The 21374-nt window shown below is 42.1% G+C and overlaps 1 protein-coding gene across 1 annotated transcript; it reads left to right on the top strand.

The window, feature by feature from the left end:
* Positions 1–1265: 1265 nt before the first annotated feature.
* On the top strand, positions 1266–21209 carry LOC124120210 (glycerophosphocholine cholinephosphodiesterase ENPP6-like). Its single transcript, XM_046482976.2, has 7 exons — positions 1266–1577; positions 14981–15129; positions 15890–16058; positions 16590–16885; positions 18174–18314; positions 18885–18999; positions 20728–21209. Exons 1-7 carry the CDS (start codon positions 1343–1345, stop codon positions 20934–20936), a joined length of 1314 nt encoding a protein of 437 aa, XP_046338932.1. The 5' UTR covers positions 1266–1342; the 3' UTR covers positions 20937–21209.
* The last annotated feature ends 165 nt before the right edge of the window (positions 21210–21374 follow it).

Below are 21374 nucleotides of genomic sequence, written 5' to 3'. Positions count from 1 at the left end.
AACTGTGTGCACACTAACCCAGAGACGCACACAACTGTGTGTACACTAACCCAGAGACGTACACAACGGCATGTACACTAATCCAGAGACGTACACAACTGTGTGTACACTAATCCAGAGACGAACTCAACTTTGTGTACACTTATCCAGGGACGTTCACAACTGTGTTTACACTAGTACAGAGACGCACACAACTGTGTGTTCACTAATCTAGAGACGTGCACAGCTGTGGTACCAGTTAATGGTCACCGTAGTCAACATAACATGAATGTATTGATTACACAAACACCAATTCTATCATGTCTTGTGGGTTGCTTGGCGGAATTAAAGCTCCCTATCGACCAAATATCATTCACGAAATATAATCAGTTACTTTTGTACGTTTAGGTTCCTAGACGTTCTATAAAGAAGGCGGTGTTGTAATGCTGCTAAGCTACAAAATCTGTCATATTTGAGTATATCTAGCTACTGATCAACTCTTGACAGTTCATCTATCGAAATCTACGATTGGTTGTTCATCCAGACAAATCTATCATGAGTTGTTCATCCAGTCAAATCTATCATTAGTTGCTCATCCAGCCAAATCTATAATTGGTTGTTCATCCAGTCAAATCTATAATTGGTTGTTCATCCAGTCAAATCTATCATTAGTTGTTCATCCAGTTGAATTTATCATGAGTTGTTCACCCAGACCAATCTATATTATAATTGGCTGTTCATCTAGACAAATCAATTTGGTTCATCAAAAAACAAATAATATTGTTCACCTGACCACGTGTGCCAATGATTGTTCGTTTAACCATATCTAAATTTACCATTGATATTCTGTCTTTAGAAACTGAAAACTCATATATATATATTTGAATCATGCACGTCAATCTTTAGAAAAAAAACATTTTCAATAAGCAAAAATTAAAATGTTTATGTTCTATATGAAAGCAGCAGGGGAGGAAAGGTTCTTTTTAAAAATATAGATTACACTTATTTTAAGGAAATGTTTTCATAGTCTAAGTGTTTGTCTAAAAAGAATACAACCTCCCACATGTATATTTTAGTTTCATAGTTCAGTGTTTATATTTCATTTCCAGACCTGGAACCTCACTAGGCAGTGACCATATACAGAGACAAGATCCTGTTTAAAAAAGCACACATCCTCTGTAATCATATTTCAATGTTACCTATAACATATAGAGCCTGCTCGCTACGCAAACAGACGGTTTTTAAACGACAGGATGAGTTTATATTTCGATCACGCAGGGGAAAGTTTTTAAAGCGAGCACAAGACTACTGTAGCCTCACTCCTCCCAGCGCCTCCACAGCAACCGGCCAGTCTCGGCCCAGCATGGCGCGAGGCCTCGCACTCGTGCTATTCTTCGCAACGCTCCCCACTCTCCTGCAATGCGAGTCCCAGAAGCTCATAGTGTTGTTGGTGGACGGCATGAGATGGGACTACCTGGACTATGACGGGTTTGGGGAGGGTGGATTCCGTCGAATCATGCGTGCTGGGGTGCGAGCCGAGTACCTACAGCCCGACTTCCCCACAACGTCCTACCCCAACTACTACAGCATCATGACAGGTGAGACATCTTCCTACCTACTTTTACAGCATCATGACAGGTGAGATATCTTCCTACCTACTATTACTGTATCACGACAGGTGAGACATCTTCCTACCTACTATTACTGTATCACGACAGGTGAGTCACTTACTCTCAACTATTACTGTATCACGACAGGTGAGACATCTTCCCACCTACTATTACTGTATCACGACAGGTGAAACATCTTACCACATTCTATTACTGTATCACGACAGGTGAGACATCTTCCTCCCTACTTTTACTGTATCGGGGCAGGTGAGACATCTTCCTACCTTCTATTACTGTATCACGACAGGTGAGACATTTTCCCACCTACTATTACTGTATCGGGGCAGGTGAGACATCTTCCCACCTACTATCACTGTATCACGACAGGTGAGACATCTTCCTACCTACTATCACTGTATCACGACAGGTAAGACATCTTCCTACCTACTATCACTGTATCACGACAGGTGAGACATCTTCTCACCTACTATTACTGTATCACGACAGGTGAGACATCTTCCTACCTACTATTACTGTATCGGGGCAGGTCAGACATTTTCCTACCTACTATTACTGTATCACGACAGGTGAGACATCTTCCTACCTACTATTACTGTATCGGGGCAGGTGAGACATCTTCCTCCCTACTTTTTACTGTATCGGGGCAGGTGAGACATCTTCCTACCTACTATCACTTATGACGACAGGTGAGACATCTTCTCACCTACTATTACTGTATCACGACAGGTGAGACATCTTCCTACCTACTATTACTGTATCACGACAGGTGAGACATCTTCCTACCTACTATTATTGTATCGGGGCAGGTGAGACATCTTCCTCCCTACTTTTTACTGTATCGGGGCAGGTGAGACATCTTCCTACCTACTATCACTTATGACGACAGGTGAGACATCTTCTCACCTACTATTACTGTATCACGACAGGTGAGACATCTTCCTACCTACTATCACTGTATCGGGACAGGTGAGACATCTTCCTACCTACTATTACTGTATCGGGACAGGTGAGACATCTTCCCACCTACTATTACTGTATCACGACAGGTGAGACATCTTCCTACCTACTATTACTGTATCGGGGCAGGTGAGACATTTTCCTACCTACTATTACTGTATCGGGGCAGGTGAGACTTTTTCCTACCTACTATTACTGTATCGGGGCAGGTGAGACTTTTTCCTACCTACTGTTACTGTCTATCAAACATCACCAAATGATTGATCGTTACCCTACGCTAAAATCACCAGACATCATTATCACGGTTCATGGACCAGGGTGCATTACAATTACATTCTCAGCTCACTGGGAAATATACAATCCATGCTACCTGTTAGGCCGTAGAGGGCTTTTAATCCCCGCCTGCGTGCATGTAAGTGTGACAAGATGACTGTGGAAAATCGACACGGGGCCTCAGCAACCATAGAAAGTTTTTCCTCTTGGCTCTTCCACCCTTCTTCTGAACAGGTGAGGACAGATGATATATTCCAACTTATCCTACCGAGATTTAACCAACCCTGACCTTGGTCATATCAAAGAAGAAGAACTCTTGTGATCCTTGGCCTGTCAGATAAGAACACCTAATGGTGCCACTTTAGTAGCAAAATTGTATTATTTTTTTCAAATCGTTATCGTTATTTTAATAATTTGTTTCGAAATTTCGAGTTTTTCTCCTTACTTCCATATTTTCTCGTAATTTCGATTATTTTCTCGTTATTTCAAGAAAATTATAGAAATTACGGAAAAATAATTTAAATAAGGAGAAAAAAAGCGTAATTTCGAGTTTTTTAATAAACTTAAATTGTGGAGAAAATAATCGAAATTTCGAAAGAAATAAACATAATTGAAATAAAAAGAAATTACTATTTAAACAAAGTAAATTGTGCTACCAAAGTGGCGCCATCAGGCTTTCGTAGTTGACCAAACTGGTAAACGCTCACGACATGTGACACTTCAGTCTCTTATACGGTCGAATCTGACAGGAATTATCAATGGCGAATACTCGAGGAATTATCGTTGGTAAATACTCGAGTATATTTTAGCTCACATACGTCATTGACCTACATGCATTCCTCCCTAGGTGTCGGATTTAGTTCGTACCTGATGTTCGAGCCAGTTCTGAGCAGCCTGGTAGTCGTAGTTGCCGTAATACACGATAAATGGTTACGTCCCGTAGACGTGGCAGGATTCGATGACCATGGGTTCGAATCTATTTGTCCTTGGTTGACATTAGTGAGACATGGGTTTCACCAGAGTGGTTAACGTCTTATTCAAACATCCCACTGGAGATATGACGCAAAAAAATTACGCCGTCACATAGCTGGAATATTGTCGAGTCCGGCGTTAAACAGCAAAGAAACAAACGTACATATTTTTTACAAACACACGTATGCTCGAGAACAGCGTAATGTAACGTGTTCCAATTACACCGTGAACTATGTTGCCAATTACCACAACGTCACATTACTTGTGTATTTTCAACGACATAGATTTCTCCTTTGTTTTCACAAAACTAAACTTCTGTTTATATTAAGAACATGCGTTTTGGGGGGATTTATTTGGCGATGCTTCTGTCAGTGAAGACAATCTCACGTGGTGTAATGTACGGTGTCTGTCCCTTTGTATGGAGCAGGCCGCGTCCATGTGTACGTCAACTGAAGTACGTCACAGGAAGTGCGTCAAGTGTACGCTCCGGAAATTATACTCGCCTTAAACTCTACGACTCAGCACATGCAAATCTAAGGGCAGATAAGAAGTTTCTAATAGAACCTGTATGCAGTGCTAGATCCATCTTCCCGAGGCAAGAGAGTAAACTGACTATAAAAGTCCAGTTTCTACCCTTGCCGAACTAGGCTGGTATTATGGAGTTACATTTTGGCTGGACTAACGAGTCTATGCATAGTCCAATCAAAATCGCGCAACGAAATCGAAATCCGGTTCGTAAAGTGTCATGCAGATTTCGGTCGATTGCAGGATTTGCAAAGCATGTGCACCGTCAACTCGTTGTCAACAGATATTTTCCAAACCTTTTCATGTTTTTAATAAGGTGCTCTCGTTATTTGATGCACTTCGCGATGTAAGACCCGTTTGTCACAATATAGATCTTGATTATCGATCAGATCGTCTTGACTGGGCGCCGCCATTTTGTTTGAAACAAATGCAAATGATGGAACGTGATTGGTCCATAGGGGAGGCTCAGAAGGGACATAACTCATAATATCCATAACTCATAATGTCGCATACGGAGATGGAGTTCATACCATAGATGTTCAATTTTGGTTTAATCGGGCAATCTTCATGGCCATGGAAGCACAGTAATGTTCAGATTCTGTAGGAAATCCATATTGACATCGCGCTGTCCTGCTGAGAAATCTCTCGTTGAGCCCCGCCGTGATATTGCTGGAATATTGCTAAAAGCGGCGTAAATTCATACTCACTCACTCACTCTCGTTGAGGGTCAGTAACCTGATGGTGTCAAATTGCCCCAGGTTGGTACTTAGGGTGTAGGATATAGATGCACACGATCGAATGTTCACACACCATCGAACACGTAAACGTCGGTGATAACGTCATAGACTAGTCCAATCTCCCAAAGACGATTTCGTATTGTTTGCGGCATCTTCCCGAGAAAAGGGCGTTAACTGACTGTAAAAGTCCAGTTTCCACCCTTGCCGAACTAGCCTGGAATTTCCAGGCTCGATCGTAGCGCCACCAGTGGGTATTACGAGTCATGTCCCTTCTATGTTCCCCTAATTGACCAATCAGATTCCTTCATTCACATATCCATTTCATTTGCTTCATATAAAAAGGCGACGCCTAGTCAAGACGATCTGCTCGATGATCAAGATCAATATTGTAATAAAATGGATCTTACTCCGCTCAGTGCATCAAACTACGTGAGAACTTTGATTAAAAGCACGAAAGAATTTGCCAGTTGGCGGTACACCTGTTTTGCAAATCGTGCAGTCGACCGAAATCTGCACGATGAAATCCATGTTGTTTACGAACCGGAATGTGTGGTGGCTGTTAAAATGACTTCTGAAACTCTCCAGCCTCCAAACACCCGATTGCGTTATTTCGAGTTGCAGTGTCTGACGGTGGCATATCGACAACAGTAGACAGTTTATCGAAAGAAGGCCACCCTTTTATACCTACAGCCCAACCCTCTAATTCCCCGAAATTTTATTTCCAGTTATTTCGTGACAATTTCGACAAAAATCCCGTTTGAATGTCAAAAAATCACCACACGTCGCGTTTGGCTGATGTTATCCAACCAGAAAACACTGTTTGGTAACATTAAGGAAATAAGTAACTTTATCAACATTTTTGGCGAAATATGCTGATTTTTTATAAAGAAAATCGACTGTGCGTTTCATTTTTGGGAGAGTATATACCCTTTTACCTACAGATGTACCTGTCAACCCGATCATGTACATTCAAACCCAACATATGTGTGTTTTAAAGAAATAAACGACGAGTGGGAGTTGTTTATCGTACAATAAAACATGTACGTACGTGTACGTGTACGTGTACGTGTACGCGCGCGCGCGCGCGTGTGTGTGTGTGTGTGTGTGTGTGTGTGTGTGTGTGTGTGTGTTTCTGTCTACCGGAGCTGACACTGTACACGTAGCTGCTGTTGTATTGATGAAGAAAAAAGATATAATTGGCACACTGCCTATCTTTATTTTCCCAGGTACATTAATAACAAATTACACGATATCATTTGGTGTACACTAGAATACATTTTATCGGCACTATGTACCCTTTCGTTCAACACGCGATGCCCGTGCGGTCTGTCAGTTCACATTCAGATAGGTTACCTGGGCCAGACACCAGCTGACGTCTGGATGGAGTCACGTGACTCGGATATGGGATACAGCCATGGGATATCTGAATCATTGAAAGTGATCACTTCCTTCCCTCGGCAACTCTCTCTCCCATCTCCCGTGTCATTCCCGACAACCAGCGCCAGCTGCCCCGTAACGCACCCCACCCCCTCACATTACTCCTGGAGAATTCTTGGAACATTCCTGGTTTTGATTTCCACCTAAATGTTATGGCAATATATCCACTTTCTACATGTGCTCATATACATTTTTTCATGGATACGAACAATAGCGTGTTATAGATATCGAATGATATCAAGGTAGACATGTCTATGGTATCGTAATATGAAGGTAAGGTGGTATTGTCATACCAATAGCCAACGAAATGAGTGAATGAGTTGGGTTTAACTCCTCTTTTAACAGTATTCCAGTTTATCACGGCGTGTCAGTTTAATGTGGGGGTTAAGCCCGAAGTGGTGAATGTCTCAGACGCTTACCACTCTGGTGAAACAAGAGCAGGATTATGGTGCGGGATTCGAACCCACAATCATAAGTTTCTCATGGTGTACCCACGGGCAAATCTGCACAGCTACTCTAAGAAGACTTGGCCACCCGTGCCCCGATCCCGAAAGGAATTAAAGTGGGTACTTTCACCAAAATAATAAAGGTAAATTTAGATATTTACCATATAGATTGTATACGGGATTAATACAGCCAGGCTATAATATTATAAGTATCACATGGCTATTTCATGATAATATAAAGGGGGTGGGGCGGTAATTATTGTGTAACACGTGCATACACAGTGTCAGGCCGCAGTACCACAAGGACAATATACATGTTACCGTATCATGGTTTCACAAATAAGGAATATGTGTTACCATACCATACCATTGTATCATAAGGGCAACGTGTTACCACACGTAGATACCGTAAGGGAAATATAAATGATCACAGTGCAAAAAATATTCACCGAGATACAATGCATATGTACAATACGTGGTATCATAATGCAGTAACAACAGGTGCCATCACATCGTGTTGTCATATCGTAATATCACAGGGATAGTAACACAGATATGTCGTCATTCAAATATACGTGTTACCACACCGTTGTTACAGGGCAGTATTCCTATTATTATTATTATCATACTGTAGTAACACGGGAAATATGATTGTTATTATACTGTTATAGTTAATACATGGGCAATATGACCCGTGAAGATCCAGGGTGGAATAGGTCTTCAGCAACCCATGCTTGCCTTGAAAAGCGACTATGCTTGTCGTAAGAGGCCACTAACGGTATCGGGTGGTAAAGCTCGCTGACTCGGTTGATGTATGTCATCGTATCCCAATTGCGTAAATTGATGATCATTATGTCAATCACTGGATTGCCTGGTCCAGACTCGACTATTTACAGACCGCCGTCATATAGCTGGAATGTTGCTGAGTGCGGCGTTAAACAACAAACAAACCAAACCAAAACATGTTCCAAGAAAATCATCTTGGGTCAAATCCTTCCTCATGATGAGGAATCAGAAAGAAGGCTTGACTCAAACCTCCAAAAGGAATCGGTTATTTAGAGACCGCCGTCGTGTAGCTAGAACATTGCTGAGTGCGGCGTTAAACAACAAAAACAACAACAACAATATACATTGGCATATCATCTGGCGGAAACTCTGCACTGGGTGAGTGACGCCCATCGTAGGATGACGTAAGTCTGCGCATGGTGCCGTTGTACAAAGCGATCTTAGCTCTAACGTGGTCATAAGCCCATGCTTTAACATAGACTGACGACAGTAGTAGTGCTGAGGTTGTTTTGAACAACGGCACCCAGGACTACATCAAGTCAAGGATTCGGATCATTGCAGTCAGGAGTTCGACTAAAATATAACCATGATAACATTCTTCAGCTTAACGTGTGCGTGGTACGTAACTGCAATGCTCTGTCCAAATAATGTTTTCATAGAGAGTTGATGCCTGTTTACTGAGTCAACACTGGATATTTGAGAACATGCAGATCACGTAACGTGTGACAACGCATGCGCACAGCAGGTGGGGCTGCCATACAGGTCAAGTCAGTCGTGACTTCAGTTGTCTGCAGACATTTAATCCCCCGTGCCACAGCGAAAACAGGCATTGCGTGTCCTTAGATTCAGTGCACTGCCCTCTTAACATGCTTGGCGTGTTCGGTTCTCAGTAAGTTGCCTTTCTCTTTGACATGTGGAATAAGGTGCCAAAATATGAAATTCATTCAACGCCTGTCAGGCTTTAAACACAATTTAAGATTAGCTGTATAGTAGCGGGTCGACGGATAAATATAGTTTCATAGAAAGAGTGAGTGAGTGAGTGGGTTTTACGCCGCTTTGAACAGAAGGTCACGGAGTGTCAGCTTATTGCCCAAATTGTTGCTGGGTACTTTTGGAGGTATGCGTGAACCCGATAGTCGCCTCTTCGCCTCTTACGACAAGCAAAGTCGCCTCTTACAGCAAGTATGTGTTGCCGAAGAACTATTCTAACCCGGATCTTCACGGGTTGAATCTGTCTTGAAAACCTGGCATTATATGCCGTATCTTCGATCATTTCCTCACTTACTGTGGTGGCACATGTTCTACGTTCATCTTTTGCCATATGGCAATGGACAATGTGGTCAACATTTGACCCTATCAGTAACACTGAGCCTAAGGATATTGTTTTCCCGACCTTTCAAAACATTGGGCATTCTACCTTCGATAATCTTGAATAGTTAGAGTTTATTTGTCTACCTATCATCTTACCCCGTGTAATTGTCGGAGTAGCCCCAGAGGAGTGTAGCTGCACCCCCGGGATAGCGAGCACCTGTCGCGGGATCGGATCAAGACCCCGGTGCCCTGTTAGATGCCTCAGGATGGAAAAGGTGGAGGGTGGTCGGAATTCCTACTAGAGGAGGGTGAGACTATAATCCCACTGGCTCCATGCCTCTGCGTGAAGGTGTCCAGATCTGATAGGAATTCCAGCTCAGTTGTCCTTCGTTTGTCTGGACTAATGAAACTGTTGTCATAACCGCGAGTAAAGGAAACGCCATTCTGAGCCAACTGTGAAATATCGACATGCATCACAGAATAACAATTACGTTGTTGTTTTAATCGGTTTAAGAAGACTTCCCTTGAATATGAAGTTCCAGGTTTCAAAATAATTAAACCTTGTAATGAATGCTATCGGTAAAGGAATAACAACTAACAATGATCCAGTGAACTGTGCTAGTTCTTAAGTCGACATGATAAAATCATGACGTACATGGAAAGGGCAAAAGATGCTTCTAAAGGACACGTTTAGAGGTTTGAGTGAAGCCCTCTTTCTGATTCTTTATCATGATGATTTTCTTTGAACATGTTTTGGTTTGGTTTGTTTGTTGTTTAACGCCGCACTCAACAATATTCCAGCTATATGACGGCGGTCTGTAAATATTCGAGTCTGGACCAGACAGTCCAGAGATTGACATCATGATCATCGATCCACGCAATTGGGATACGATGACATGCATCAACCAAGTCAGCGAGCCTGACCACCCGATCCCGTTAGTCACCTCTTACAACAAGCATCGTCGCCTTTTACGGCAAGCATGGGTTGCTGAAGACCTATTCTACCCCGGATCTTCACGGGTCGGAACTTGTAGTCAGCCACAGTGTATATATGTTGTGCAAATGTCAACTTGGGTAACTAATCCATCGTTCAAGTAAATATATCTTAAGCTTTTCTGTTTCCCATCCTTTAAACTGTTTGCTAGACGTAGTGCTGTTACAGACGAACCAAACAGGCCATACATTTAACTGAAGTGCTTAGCGGGGTAAAAATACTGTTGTTTTCTCCATTTTTTAATCTGTGGAGAAGGCGGATCCGCATGATAAAAAAGTGCTACTTTTTGTTATTGACATTCCCGACATTTGCTCGCCTCCCTTAACGCTGTTCGCACTGATGCAGACAGCCCCCAGTTAGTTTGTATGATATACGACTTGTGTGATCACCTTGTTGCGGGTTCTCCCGAGTCAGCTGCCCCCTTGTGTCCAACTGCCACCCCCCTGTTGCCCCCCGTGATGGAGGAGGACGTGGAGGCGCTGACTCCACGTACAGGTGATGTCAGGTGGCCGGAACCACCTCCCCGGAAACATGTTCCCAAAGTGGTACTGTGTCATTGTACATTAGGTACGCCTAAATAAATACTGGATAAATGGCAGTCAGCTGGCTCTAGATGTCTCCACCATTCCACGCCCTATCGCATGATCAGAGACTCGTGTCATTGCAAATTTCTCTATCAGTTTCCCATTTCCTATCATTTAAGCTATCTATTTGCCATGAGGCATTACGCCAGACGCTGACCTGTTAAACATTCACGTTAATATGTTGGCGCTTGGTAAAGGAAATCTCTTTATTTGTAGCTTATGGAATCACATGCCAAGGGATTCTTACCTGTTATGACACATGATACGATTTATGTAGAACCCTGAAAGAAGAAATGAGAAAGGCATGCTATATACCTGGGCATGTTGGTGAACACGACCAATCCGTCTGATTGTGTATACCCTGTCATCTATTTGACACTACATGTATAAACGTATCTGGTATGGCATTTTGTCGGATATATAACTTCATGTTCGACATTTAAAATCGGGACGCGTCATTCAAGATTTTATTTCGTATTGTTTCAGGGTGATGTTCTTCCATGACAAGGGCGGTAGCATAGTGGTTAAAGCGTTCGCTCGTCGCGCCGCAGTATGTGTTCAGCAACTAAAATGGTTACAATGTATGAAGCCTATTTCTGGCGTGCCCGGCCGTGAATTGCGGAATTTCTGGAATATTGTTAAAACATCGTAAAACCTCACTCTTCATCAAAGATACCACATTATCATTGACATATCAGCAGCTATACTACAATGCTACTTCACATCATTGCGTGCAACACATTGTAAGTTAACGCTGGTTACTGTAAGGAGTGTGTGAGTGAGAACTAGGACGAATTACCAGACATGTTGGAAACCCAACAAATGTTATCAGACTAAAGTCATGATACGAAGACACGAGATAATGACCTATGGCTAAAACCATCCCAAGACTATCAGTCACTGTGTGGAGCCCTGATCAGCTGGGACGGAAATAGCGCTGTAATGTATTTGTGGTAATTCACTTTATCACTTTTAACACACGGACAGAGAGGCAATTTACGGACAGTTACAGATCACAGGGCAAGAAACTGAGGTTCTTGTTTCTGTCACATTCTTTTCAAAAAGCAATAGGTTATTCTCAATTAATGGTCATAGGATCAGTGGCAAAAATGATGTTCGATACAATTCCTTCTTTCGCCGAGTACCATCTGTTCCCGTGTTTTTAAGATAAATAGTTGACTTGACTTTGCCTGTGTTTGTGACGGGTGCTACCCATGGGGCTCACCTTTTCGCGAACACCTCGCATCATCACTATTTGATAGTTTTTAATAAACATTTGTTCATGATATATTACATGTTATCGCTATATTATTATGCATGTCGATGTGGTATCTGTCCCGGTTAAGAAAAAGTAAGCTGATTATTTTCAATAACATACAGCACAAAATGGGACTTGCTTTATCAAGATCTTATCGTACCAAAGATTTATGGTCAGGGTGTGTGTAATCATTTCCGCGTAGGGATGACGGACAAAAAGCCTGGATTTCATCGTGTGCAGCTGAAAACTGGAACCCAACCTAACATCTTTTCCCCATAACCGTAGTTATATAACTTTCCATCGTCTGGGAATAAACGTTATCAAGATGCCCTTTACCCGGAACTGTCAAAAGACTCCACTTTCTCACACAGACAAAATAAAAATAAACATGGCCCTCGGTGCTTTTTCTACCTTCAGAAATACACTAACCAACTTATCGTTTTGGCAGTCGCGTCAGGCGGTCGAGATCCAAGCATTTTCAAACAGGTAATCTTTGATCACTGAGGGTTTATTGGGTCTTAGTGGGATCTCAGAGTGTAACTTTTTTTTCATAGTTTGAATGCTTCAAAGAACGGCAGCTATTGAAGGAAATACGTCTTGCTTAACCAGACTCACCGACGGGATTCTATATCGCGAGCAAGAACCATCATCGTAGTGTTATTCTATCTTGCAGCGAGATGGCACCCCACCCAGCTCAACTTTTTCGCCCAGATGTAAAACGCAAGCATATTCCCATTCACACTGCCATATCCGCGTTCTTTCTGCCGAAAAACAGCTGTTTTACTGATGATTTTAAGTCTCGTGTTGATGCAGGGGGTGAAAGTAGCGTTAATGTCTCACGTCTTATCTGGTTCACATTGTAGGAGATAGTCCGCTGTCTAACAGACAGTTTATTCATATCTATCACATATCATAGCATTTGCAGCCGCGTGAAATAATAATCAAGACGTATATCTGTAAACATGGTGAAATTGTTTTGGGGTGCAGAGGCAGATCTTTAACATCACAGCATTCTACTGCATGTTTATATTTATTTCTAAAAATAAATTTTCTTAACTACCTCATTTTTAATTCAAGCTTTAGTGCAGTGTTAGACTGACCGACAGAGTGAGTGCTACATGTAGTTTGGTTGGTGGTTAATTGTTTACGACGCAATATTCCAGCAACATGACGTCGGTCTGTGACTATTGAAGTCTGGACCCGGCAATCCAGTGATTGATATCCTGAGCATATATCCGCTCAATTTGGATATGATGACATCATGACGTCAGTACACTATCGTGACGTACTATGTCGTTAGAAATGAATCACACAGAAGCATGATAGCATATTGCGTCTGTTTGTTTGTTTGTTTGTTTGTTTGTTTTTGTTTAACGCCGCACTCAACAATACTCCAGCTATATGACGGCGGTCGGTAAATATTCGAGTTTGGATCAGACAATCCAGCGATTGACATCATGAGCATTTATCCACGCAATTGGGATGCGATGACATGTATCAACCAAGTGGGCGAGCCTGACCACCCGATCCCGTCAGTCGCCCCTTACGACAAGCAAGGGTTGCTGAAGACCTATTCTACCCCGGATCTTCACGGGTCCATACTGTGGACATATCGATGTAATATATGTCTGTGATTGTACGTAGGCAGGACGAGTCCGCGCTGTATGGCTTGATTAGATTACACCCACAGAGAAATGAATCCAGTTGATGTGTAATGTTTTAATACACTGACGGAACACCAGGTGTTTATGTTGCATTTGGTGTCACCGTATCATGGCGACAATGTTTACATACATAGTTTATTGATGCTATCCACACATTATCTGATATCAATATTGTAAGGCCAACCTCTTTTTATGTTTAACGTAATTTCGGCCCAGAAATTCAGATCGGTAGGTCAAATTTAAAAACAATATTTCCAATTTCCAATATATATTTTTATTTTCGTAAAATGTTAAGTAGGTAGGAAAAACGTGAAGTTGGTAGGAACAGGGGCTCGTCACAATTTGTTGTGTTTTGAAGTTTTAAGCATAAATTCTCAACAGGTTTTAATTGTAGTATTTTAAAGACTATATTTATATTGATAGCGGCAGTAAATGAAGTCTTTTTTAACATTTTACTTATTTTTCAAAACAAATATGTCGCATTTCAATTTTGGGAGTCGGTCAATTCGTAAACCAAGTTTTGATTAAAATGTCTTAATGTTTAACTGGCACGTACACTATAAAGTTAAAAAAACAACCTACCTTGTAGGTTAACAACAACTCGAGGTATAGACATGCGACTTGATGTGCTCAGTGGTATTATGTTACAAGACATGAATATTACATTGTAACACCACGCGTGGCTTGGCTGTGGGGTAGCCCAGTGGTTAAAGCGTTGTGGCGTCACGTCGATGACCCGGTTTCGATTCCCATGGCTACAACGTGTGAAGCCCATTTCTGGTGTCCTCCACCGTGATATTGCTAATGCGGCGTAAAACCACACTCATGCACTCACTCACCTGTTGGAGGTGCAATGAACATATACATATATACAACCATGCTGCATTTACGTGGATATATTTCTACGCTGTTTGACAAATACAATAATGACTATATCCTATACCACTATTTAACATAGCTGTAGCAATTATAGTAGACTAACGCTTAGATTAAGGCTTAAAATATGTAACTTAGATGGAACAAACAACTATATTTGAATTGAAAGGGGGCGCCGGTGAGATAGGGGATTCAGAATCTGTTGAAAATCTAGACTTGCTTCATTTACAGCTGTAGCGTTACAGAAAGAGCTGAATAGGCAGAAAGGAAAATACTATTCATGCACTGTAAGATAGAACAATAGCCTCTGTTACTATTCAACATAGAACAATAACCTCTGTCACTATTTAACATACTAAATCAGTAGCATCTACCACTGTTAAACATAGATTGAACAAACGTCTCCACCACAATTAATCAATGTTTAATGTATCGCTCTACGTTACTTTACTATCTAGAAAATATCATATCGCCCTAACACCTGTTTACAAACATGTTTTGTGCAAATTATAAAATATTAATACTTTATACTTGAATTGATTCCCAACAGGTCTCCACTGTGAGAGTCACGGCATGGTCGGCAACTACATGTACGACATCGTCAGGAACCAGTCCTTCCTTATCGGTACAAACCCAGACCAATACAACGCACACTGGTGGGACGGAGGAGACCCCTTCTGGATCACTGCAACCAGACAGGTTTGTTTGTTTGTTTTTTGTTTAACGCCGCACTTAGCAATATTCCCGTTATGTGACGGCGGTCTGCAAATAATTGATTCTTGTCCTGAAAATCCAATGATTGACATCAAGATCATCGATTTACGCAATTGGGATACGATCACATGCATCAAACAAGTCAGCGAGCCTGACCACCCGATCCCGTTAGTCGCCTCTTACGACAAGCATAGTCACCTTTTATGGCAAGCATGGGTTTCTGGAGACTTCCTGGATCTTCACAGGTTGATTCTGTCTTGAAAACCTAGCATTTTATACCGTATAAAAGTAGTAAACGTCTGAAACCTGCATCACTTCGGGCTTTCCTCCCACATTAAGCTGACACGCCGTGATATAACTGTAATACTGTTAACAGCGGCGTTAAACCCAACTTAAACCCAACTCACTCACTCCACGTCCATCTATTGCCATATATACGGCAATGATCAATGTGGTCACCATTTGACCCTACGGGTAGGTACACAGCGAGGTAGAAGAACGCAATGGTAGGTATATGTTAACTGTATGACTAACTGTTTTCAGATCGAAAGCCCATTAATTCAATAAAAGTGAACAAAGGAGACTGGGTGTTCATGATATGTGTTGAGTATAGAATGTAACTCTTATAACTGACCTGACTGAGATTGCAGCTCATCATGCCCTCATAATGTTGTTAATGACATGAATCACCGTTCTTGTAACACGGTACTTCATACCAGATAATCTTGTGTGTGTGTTCCTACAGGGAAAGAGGACGTACATGTACTACTGGTGCGGGTGTGAGGTGGAGATCCGGGGCCTGCGTCCAACCCAATGCCAGAAGTACCCCAACAGGCCCCCCACCATCAATGACACCCGTGGTGCTCTCACAGACGCACTGAACAAGCTGGAGGCAGACACGGCGGACTTCGCAGGTTTGGTGGTTTGGTTGTTGTTTAACGTCGCACACAGCTGTGAATATACGAGTCCAGACCAGACAATCCGGTGACTGGCTTCATGATCAACCATCAACCGCAATTCGTTGTCCAGAAACCCCAGGGGCGGTGGGGTAGCCTCGTGGTTAAAGCGTTCGCTCGTCACGCCGAAGACCCGGGTTCGATTCCCGACTTGGGTACAATGTGTGAAGCCAATTTCTGGTGTCCTCCGCCGTGATATTGCTGGAATAATGCTCAAAGAGGCGAAAAACCATACTCACTCACTCACTCAATCAGAAACCCCTCATCGTTGGCTCGAATAATACATAAACAATGGTTGTGTTTCTATGTTTATCTGCAAAATACGGTGAACGTCTAAGACCTGCATCACTTTTCTCTCCTCATACATCAAGATGGCATCCTGTGATTTGATTGAAATGCTGTTAAATACGAAGTTAAAACCAAATAACTCTTAAAATGTTTTATACCATCAAACTTACATATTATCAATAAAAAATGTTGTATTTACAGGAATTTATTATGAGCTAGCAGACAAGTACGGGCATCGCAGTGGGCCCTTTAGCTCCTTAGTGATGGGCTTTTTACGTGACGTTGATGCTCAACTTGCCTTCCTGATGGATGACCTTGACCGACGCGGTCTCACGGACAAGGTCAACATTATGATAGCGTCCGACCACGGTATGACCGCTATTTCCCCGACAAGGACGATAGATCTGACCAGGGTTATGAGTCCAGATGATGTCTTCATGACTATGGACAGCGGGACGCCTGTCTTGATATGGCCGCGACCAGGGAGGCTGGAGCAGGTTCGTAACGTCTGGTGTGACTGGTTAGTTGCATGGAAGCGTTTTAGACACGAAGGACTACCTCGTGGGGATATCGGGTTATAATAGTTGGTTGGTTGGTTTGTTGTTTAACGCCGCACTCAGCGATTTTCAAGCTATATGACGGCGGTCTGTAAATATTCAAGCCTGGACCAGACAACCAGTGATTGATATCATGAGCATCGATCCACGCAATTGGGATCGATGACATGCATCATCAACCAAGTCAACGAGCCTGACCGCCCGATCACCTTAGTCGCCTCTTACGACTAGCATAGTCGTCTTTTACGGCAAGCATGGGTTGCTGAAGACCTATGAAAAAAAACCAGACGCAATATGCTATCTTTTCTAACGCCATAGTACGTCACGATAGTGTATTGACGTCATGTTGTCATCGTATCCAAATTGAGCGAATAGATGCTCATGATAGATTATTCGAATATTCACAGACCGACGTCATTTTGCTGGAATATATAGCACTCACTCAGTCGGTCAGTCAAACACTGCACAAAAGCTTGGGTTAAAAATGTGGTAGTTAAGAAAATATATGTTTAGTAATAAATATAACCATGCAGTAGTATGCTGTGATGTTAAAGTTTGCGGCTGCAAATGGCATGATATGTGATAGATATGAATATACTGTCTGTAAGACAGCGGACCATCTCCTACAGTGTGAACTAGATAAGACGTGAGATATTAACGCTTCTTTCACCCCCTGCATCAACACGAGGCTTAAAATCATCAGTAAAACAGCTGTTTTTTGACAGAAAGAAGTCGGATATGCTAGTGTGAATGGGAATATTCTTGCGTTTTAAATCTCGGTGAAAAAGTTGAGCTGGCTGGGATGACTCGCTTATTTACAGACTACCGTCATATAGCTGAAATTTTACGGCATCAGAAAATCAACCAAACATCCAGACCAAACATTTGTCTATATAGTTCATGATCCTAGGCGTGTGACGTCAGATTCCCAACAGTACATTTCCGGGATTCTCCCTTGTCTCCCCTTCCAATAATACGGGAGCGGTGTATTAACGTTATGGCTTTAGCGTACGCCCGTCACTCCAAAACCCCGGGTTCGATTCCTCATATGGGTTCAAATTTTGAAGCCCATTTCTGTGGTCCCCACCTCTATATGCCTGAATATTGATAAAAGGGTAAAAGCGCAGCAACACTCACTCACTCACACGGTCATAGGATAAATTACCAATTTACCTTGTGCCCCCCATTTAATTTCCGCTGTAATGTGTACTTTCTTACTGATATCCAGTTGTATGGAAAGCTCGCTGGGATCTCCGACCACTTGAAAGTGTACAAGAAAGAAGATATTCCAGAAAGATGGTATTTAAAAAATGGCCGACTCACTCCACCTCTGCTGGCAGTGGCGGATATCGGCTGGACCATTCTCATTGTGAGTTATATCCCCTACCTTTACTTCGTGTATTTCACTTCTGCCACAAGTAGCTACAGTGTTTGCTACAGTGTTCGCTACAGGTACACAAAGATCTGAGGACATCCCATTACAGATCACGTCAGAACGACCTTTCATGCGACCAATCAGAACGTCGCATACAAGATCGCATATTCAATTTTCAATTTTCAATCGGGAATGAAAGTCGCCATTTTGAAACTAGTGCCGTAAAGCTCGACAAAGCTGTTTTCTGAGTGGCTTATGTCGACTTCCTGTTCGTCATTTCATGAGTCGGTCAATGTTCGCGAAAGGTCGTTCTGTTGTGGTAACGAGCACTGGGACCTGATTTTAATGAGACCCATTTCCCACGCATTATGTGCAACTCTACAAAGAGATATTTCATGTATCAACCAATATTTCGCACTGTCGTGTGTGTGTCTGTCTGTCTGTCTCTCGCTCTCTCTCTCTCTCTCTCTCTCTCTCTCTCTCTCTCTCTCTCTCTATATATATATATATATATATATATATATATATATATAATTATGCAGATTTGCACGTTTGTGTTTTCAGCCTAAATACCCTCATTTCCCTGCTTCCTCCGCGACTATGGGTCCTATGCAGGGCACACATGGATACGACAACACTGAACCAGACATGAGAGGGATATTTATAGCCACTGGACCAGGTGCGTGGATATACTTACTTGGTTACATGCCCAGATTCTACTAACGCATGTGTTCCCAATCTTACTGGATGCAATCATTATGAGAGGTCACCCCCTAAATTTGATAACGATTTTTTTTACCCGAACCGATGTAAACATAGAACCGAATACTAGTAATTGTGTAGTTCTGATATTTAGATTACACTGTTGGGTATATGAGGGTAATAAATGTTCTTATTTTACGTGGGGCGATGGGTAGCCCAGTGGCTAAGGCGTTCGCTCGTCACGCCGAAGACCCGGGTTCGATTCCCGACATGGGTACAATGTGTGAAGCCCATTTCTGATGTCCACCGCCGTGATATTGCTGGAATATTGCTAAAAGCGGCGTAAAACCATATTCACTCACTCACTCACTGCTACCGTATATTATGTACCAATACAATATCATTTTTAAACGTTCAATGAGGAATATATTTAGCTAATACCTGTAATATTTGTTTCTGTATCAAAATATATTTTATTTATTTAAACAGATATCTGCTTCTAATGTAATATAAGTACTATTTCGGTCGGAATAAATAAAAAGAGCGGATAAGAACCCAAAAGATCCAAATTATCATTCGTTTATTGCTTTGAATAATATAAAATCTGTTCAGGATATATTCCACTAATATCTTATCAGTATTCATGTACTCCCGTGAAGATCCGGGTCAGAATATGCCTTCAGCAACCCATGATTGCTGTAAAAGGTGACTGTGCTTGTCGTAAGAGGCGACCAACGGGGTCGGGTGGTAAGGCTCGCTGACTTGGTTGATGCATGTCATTGTAACCCAGTTGCATAGACCGATGCCCATGATGCCAATTATTGAATTGTCTGTAAAAGGCGACCACGCTAAAATCATTCAGACAAATGCTCCCGTTCAGCATACAAGTTGTGGGCGATCTCAAAATCTTTCACCTGGTGTCCATAGGCGTTAGTTGTATTCTCGTCCCGTGACGATCCGGGTTAGAACTGGTCTTCAGCATCACACGATTGTCTTCAGAGGCGACTAACGGGATCGGATGGTCAGGCTCGCTGACTTGGTTTATGCATGTCATCGGATTCCAACTGTGTGGATCGATGCCTATGATGCCGAAGACCCGGGTTCGATTTCCGATGTTGGTACAATGTGTGAAACCCATTTCTGGTGTCCCCCGCCGTGATATTGCTGGTATATTGCTAAAAGCGGCGTAAAACCATACTCACTCACTCTTTTTTTACGTGTCAGTCAGAACAATTCAAGTTATATTATGACGACCTGTAAATAGCCAATTCGGGACCAAACACTTCATAGTTGTTGACTGCATGAGCCACGCTCCGTCGGGGCATGAAGAGCATACACAATCATCCACTTCACACAGTGACCACCCGATCCCCATTTCCTATTTGCATAGTGGGAACTCTTTCTGGAATTCCCAGGGGCATTAGGACTACTTAAGATGCATGTCACTCCCTATTATTATTATTATTATTATTATTATTATTATTATTATCATTATTATTATTATTAATATTGGGCGGTCGGGTAGCCTCAGTAGTGGTTAGAGCGTTCGCTTCCCGACATGGGTACAATGTGTGAAGCCCATTTCTGGTGTCCCCCGCCGTGATATTGCTAAAAGCGGCGTAAAACCATACTCACTCACTATTATTATTATTATTATTATTATTATTATTATTATTATTCACAACGTTCCTGTCTTCCATTTCAGCGTTCCGTAAGAACGAGGTAACTGTCCCACTAAAGGTCACAGATTTGTACCAGGTGATGTGCAAGATCGTCGACATCCCTCCTTCCCCCCACAACGGCACGTGGGACAACGTCAGCGGCATGCTGGCTGAGACATCATCATCTGGAACGTTTTTCCAACCGCTTACTGTAGTTCAGGTGGCTCTGCTCAACTTTGTTGTATTTTCTTAAATTTCAGATTGTCAAATATATATATTTCCCGTCGTATATTTTGAAATGTATACATTAGAGAGAATGTCTTTTATACAAGTATCTATCTCTATTTTCAATAGAAATAAATATTGTTATGTTTAAAATATTGTGTTTCATGATAAAAGCTACATTTATAGTGAACGGACAGAATAAGAAATTAGAGAATAAGGCATGTGTATTTTACGAAAGCACAGATCACTTCAAATGTCTGAAAGGTAGAAACAATAAAATCGAAGTTCAATGTAAAGTCAACATGGCGTCTATGACAAGTCGCAGGTTAAAGAAGCGTTATAAAATCTTTAGCACTCAACAGGAATGTGAGTTACCTCCCTTGGAATAGTGACCTTCATCCGAATTCACCTGTTCCTGTACCCGATGGTGGGGGTCAGACATCGTCGTCAGGGACGCACACTTTTT

Source organism: Haliotis rufescens, unplaced genomic scaffold (assembly GCF_023055435.1).
Source record: "Haliotis rufescens isolate VD_foot unplaced genomic scaffold, xgHalRufe1.0.p SCAF_4, whole genome shotgun sequence".
Taxonomy (NCBI): Eukaryota; Metazoa; Mollusca; class Gastropoda; order Lepetellida; family Haliotidae; genus Haliotis; species Haliotis rufescens.
This window is presented reverse-complemented; position numbering and strand designations above follow the sequence as displayed.

Coding starts and splice junctions, on each gene's coding strand:
- LOC124120210 (XM_046482976.2), top strand. CDS start 1,343: ATGGCGCGAGGCCTCGCACTCGTGCTATTCTTCGCAACGCTCCCCACT. Junction 15,130..15,889: donor GGATCACTGCAACCAGACAG/GTTTGTTTGTTT, acceptor GTGTTCCTACAG/GGAAAGAGGACGTACATGTA. Junction 19,000..20,727: donor ATTTATAGCCACTGGACCAG/GTGCGTGGATAT, acceptor CTTCCATTTCAG/CGTTCCGTAAGAACGAGGTA.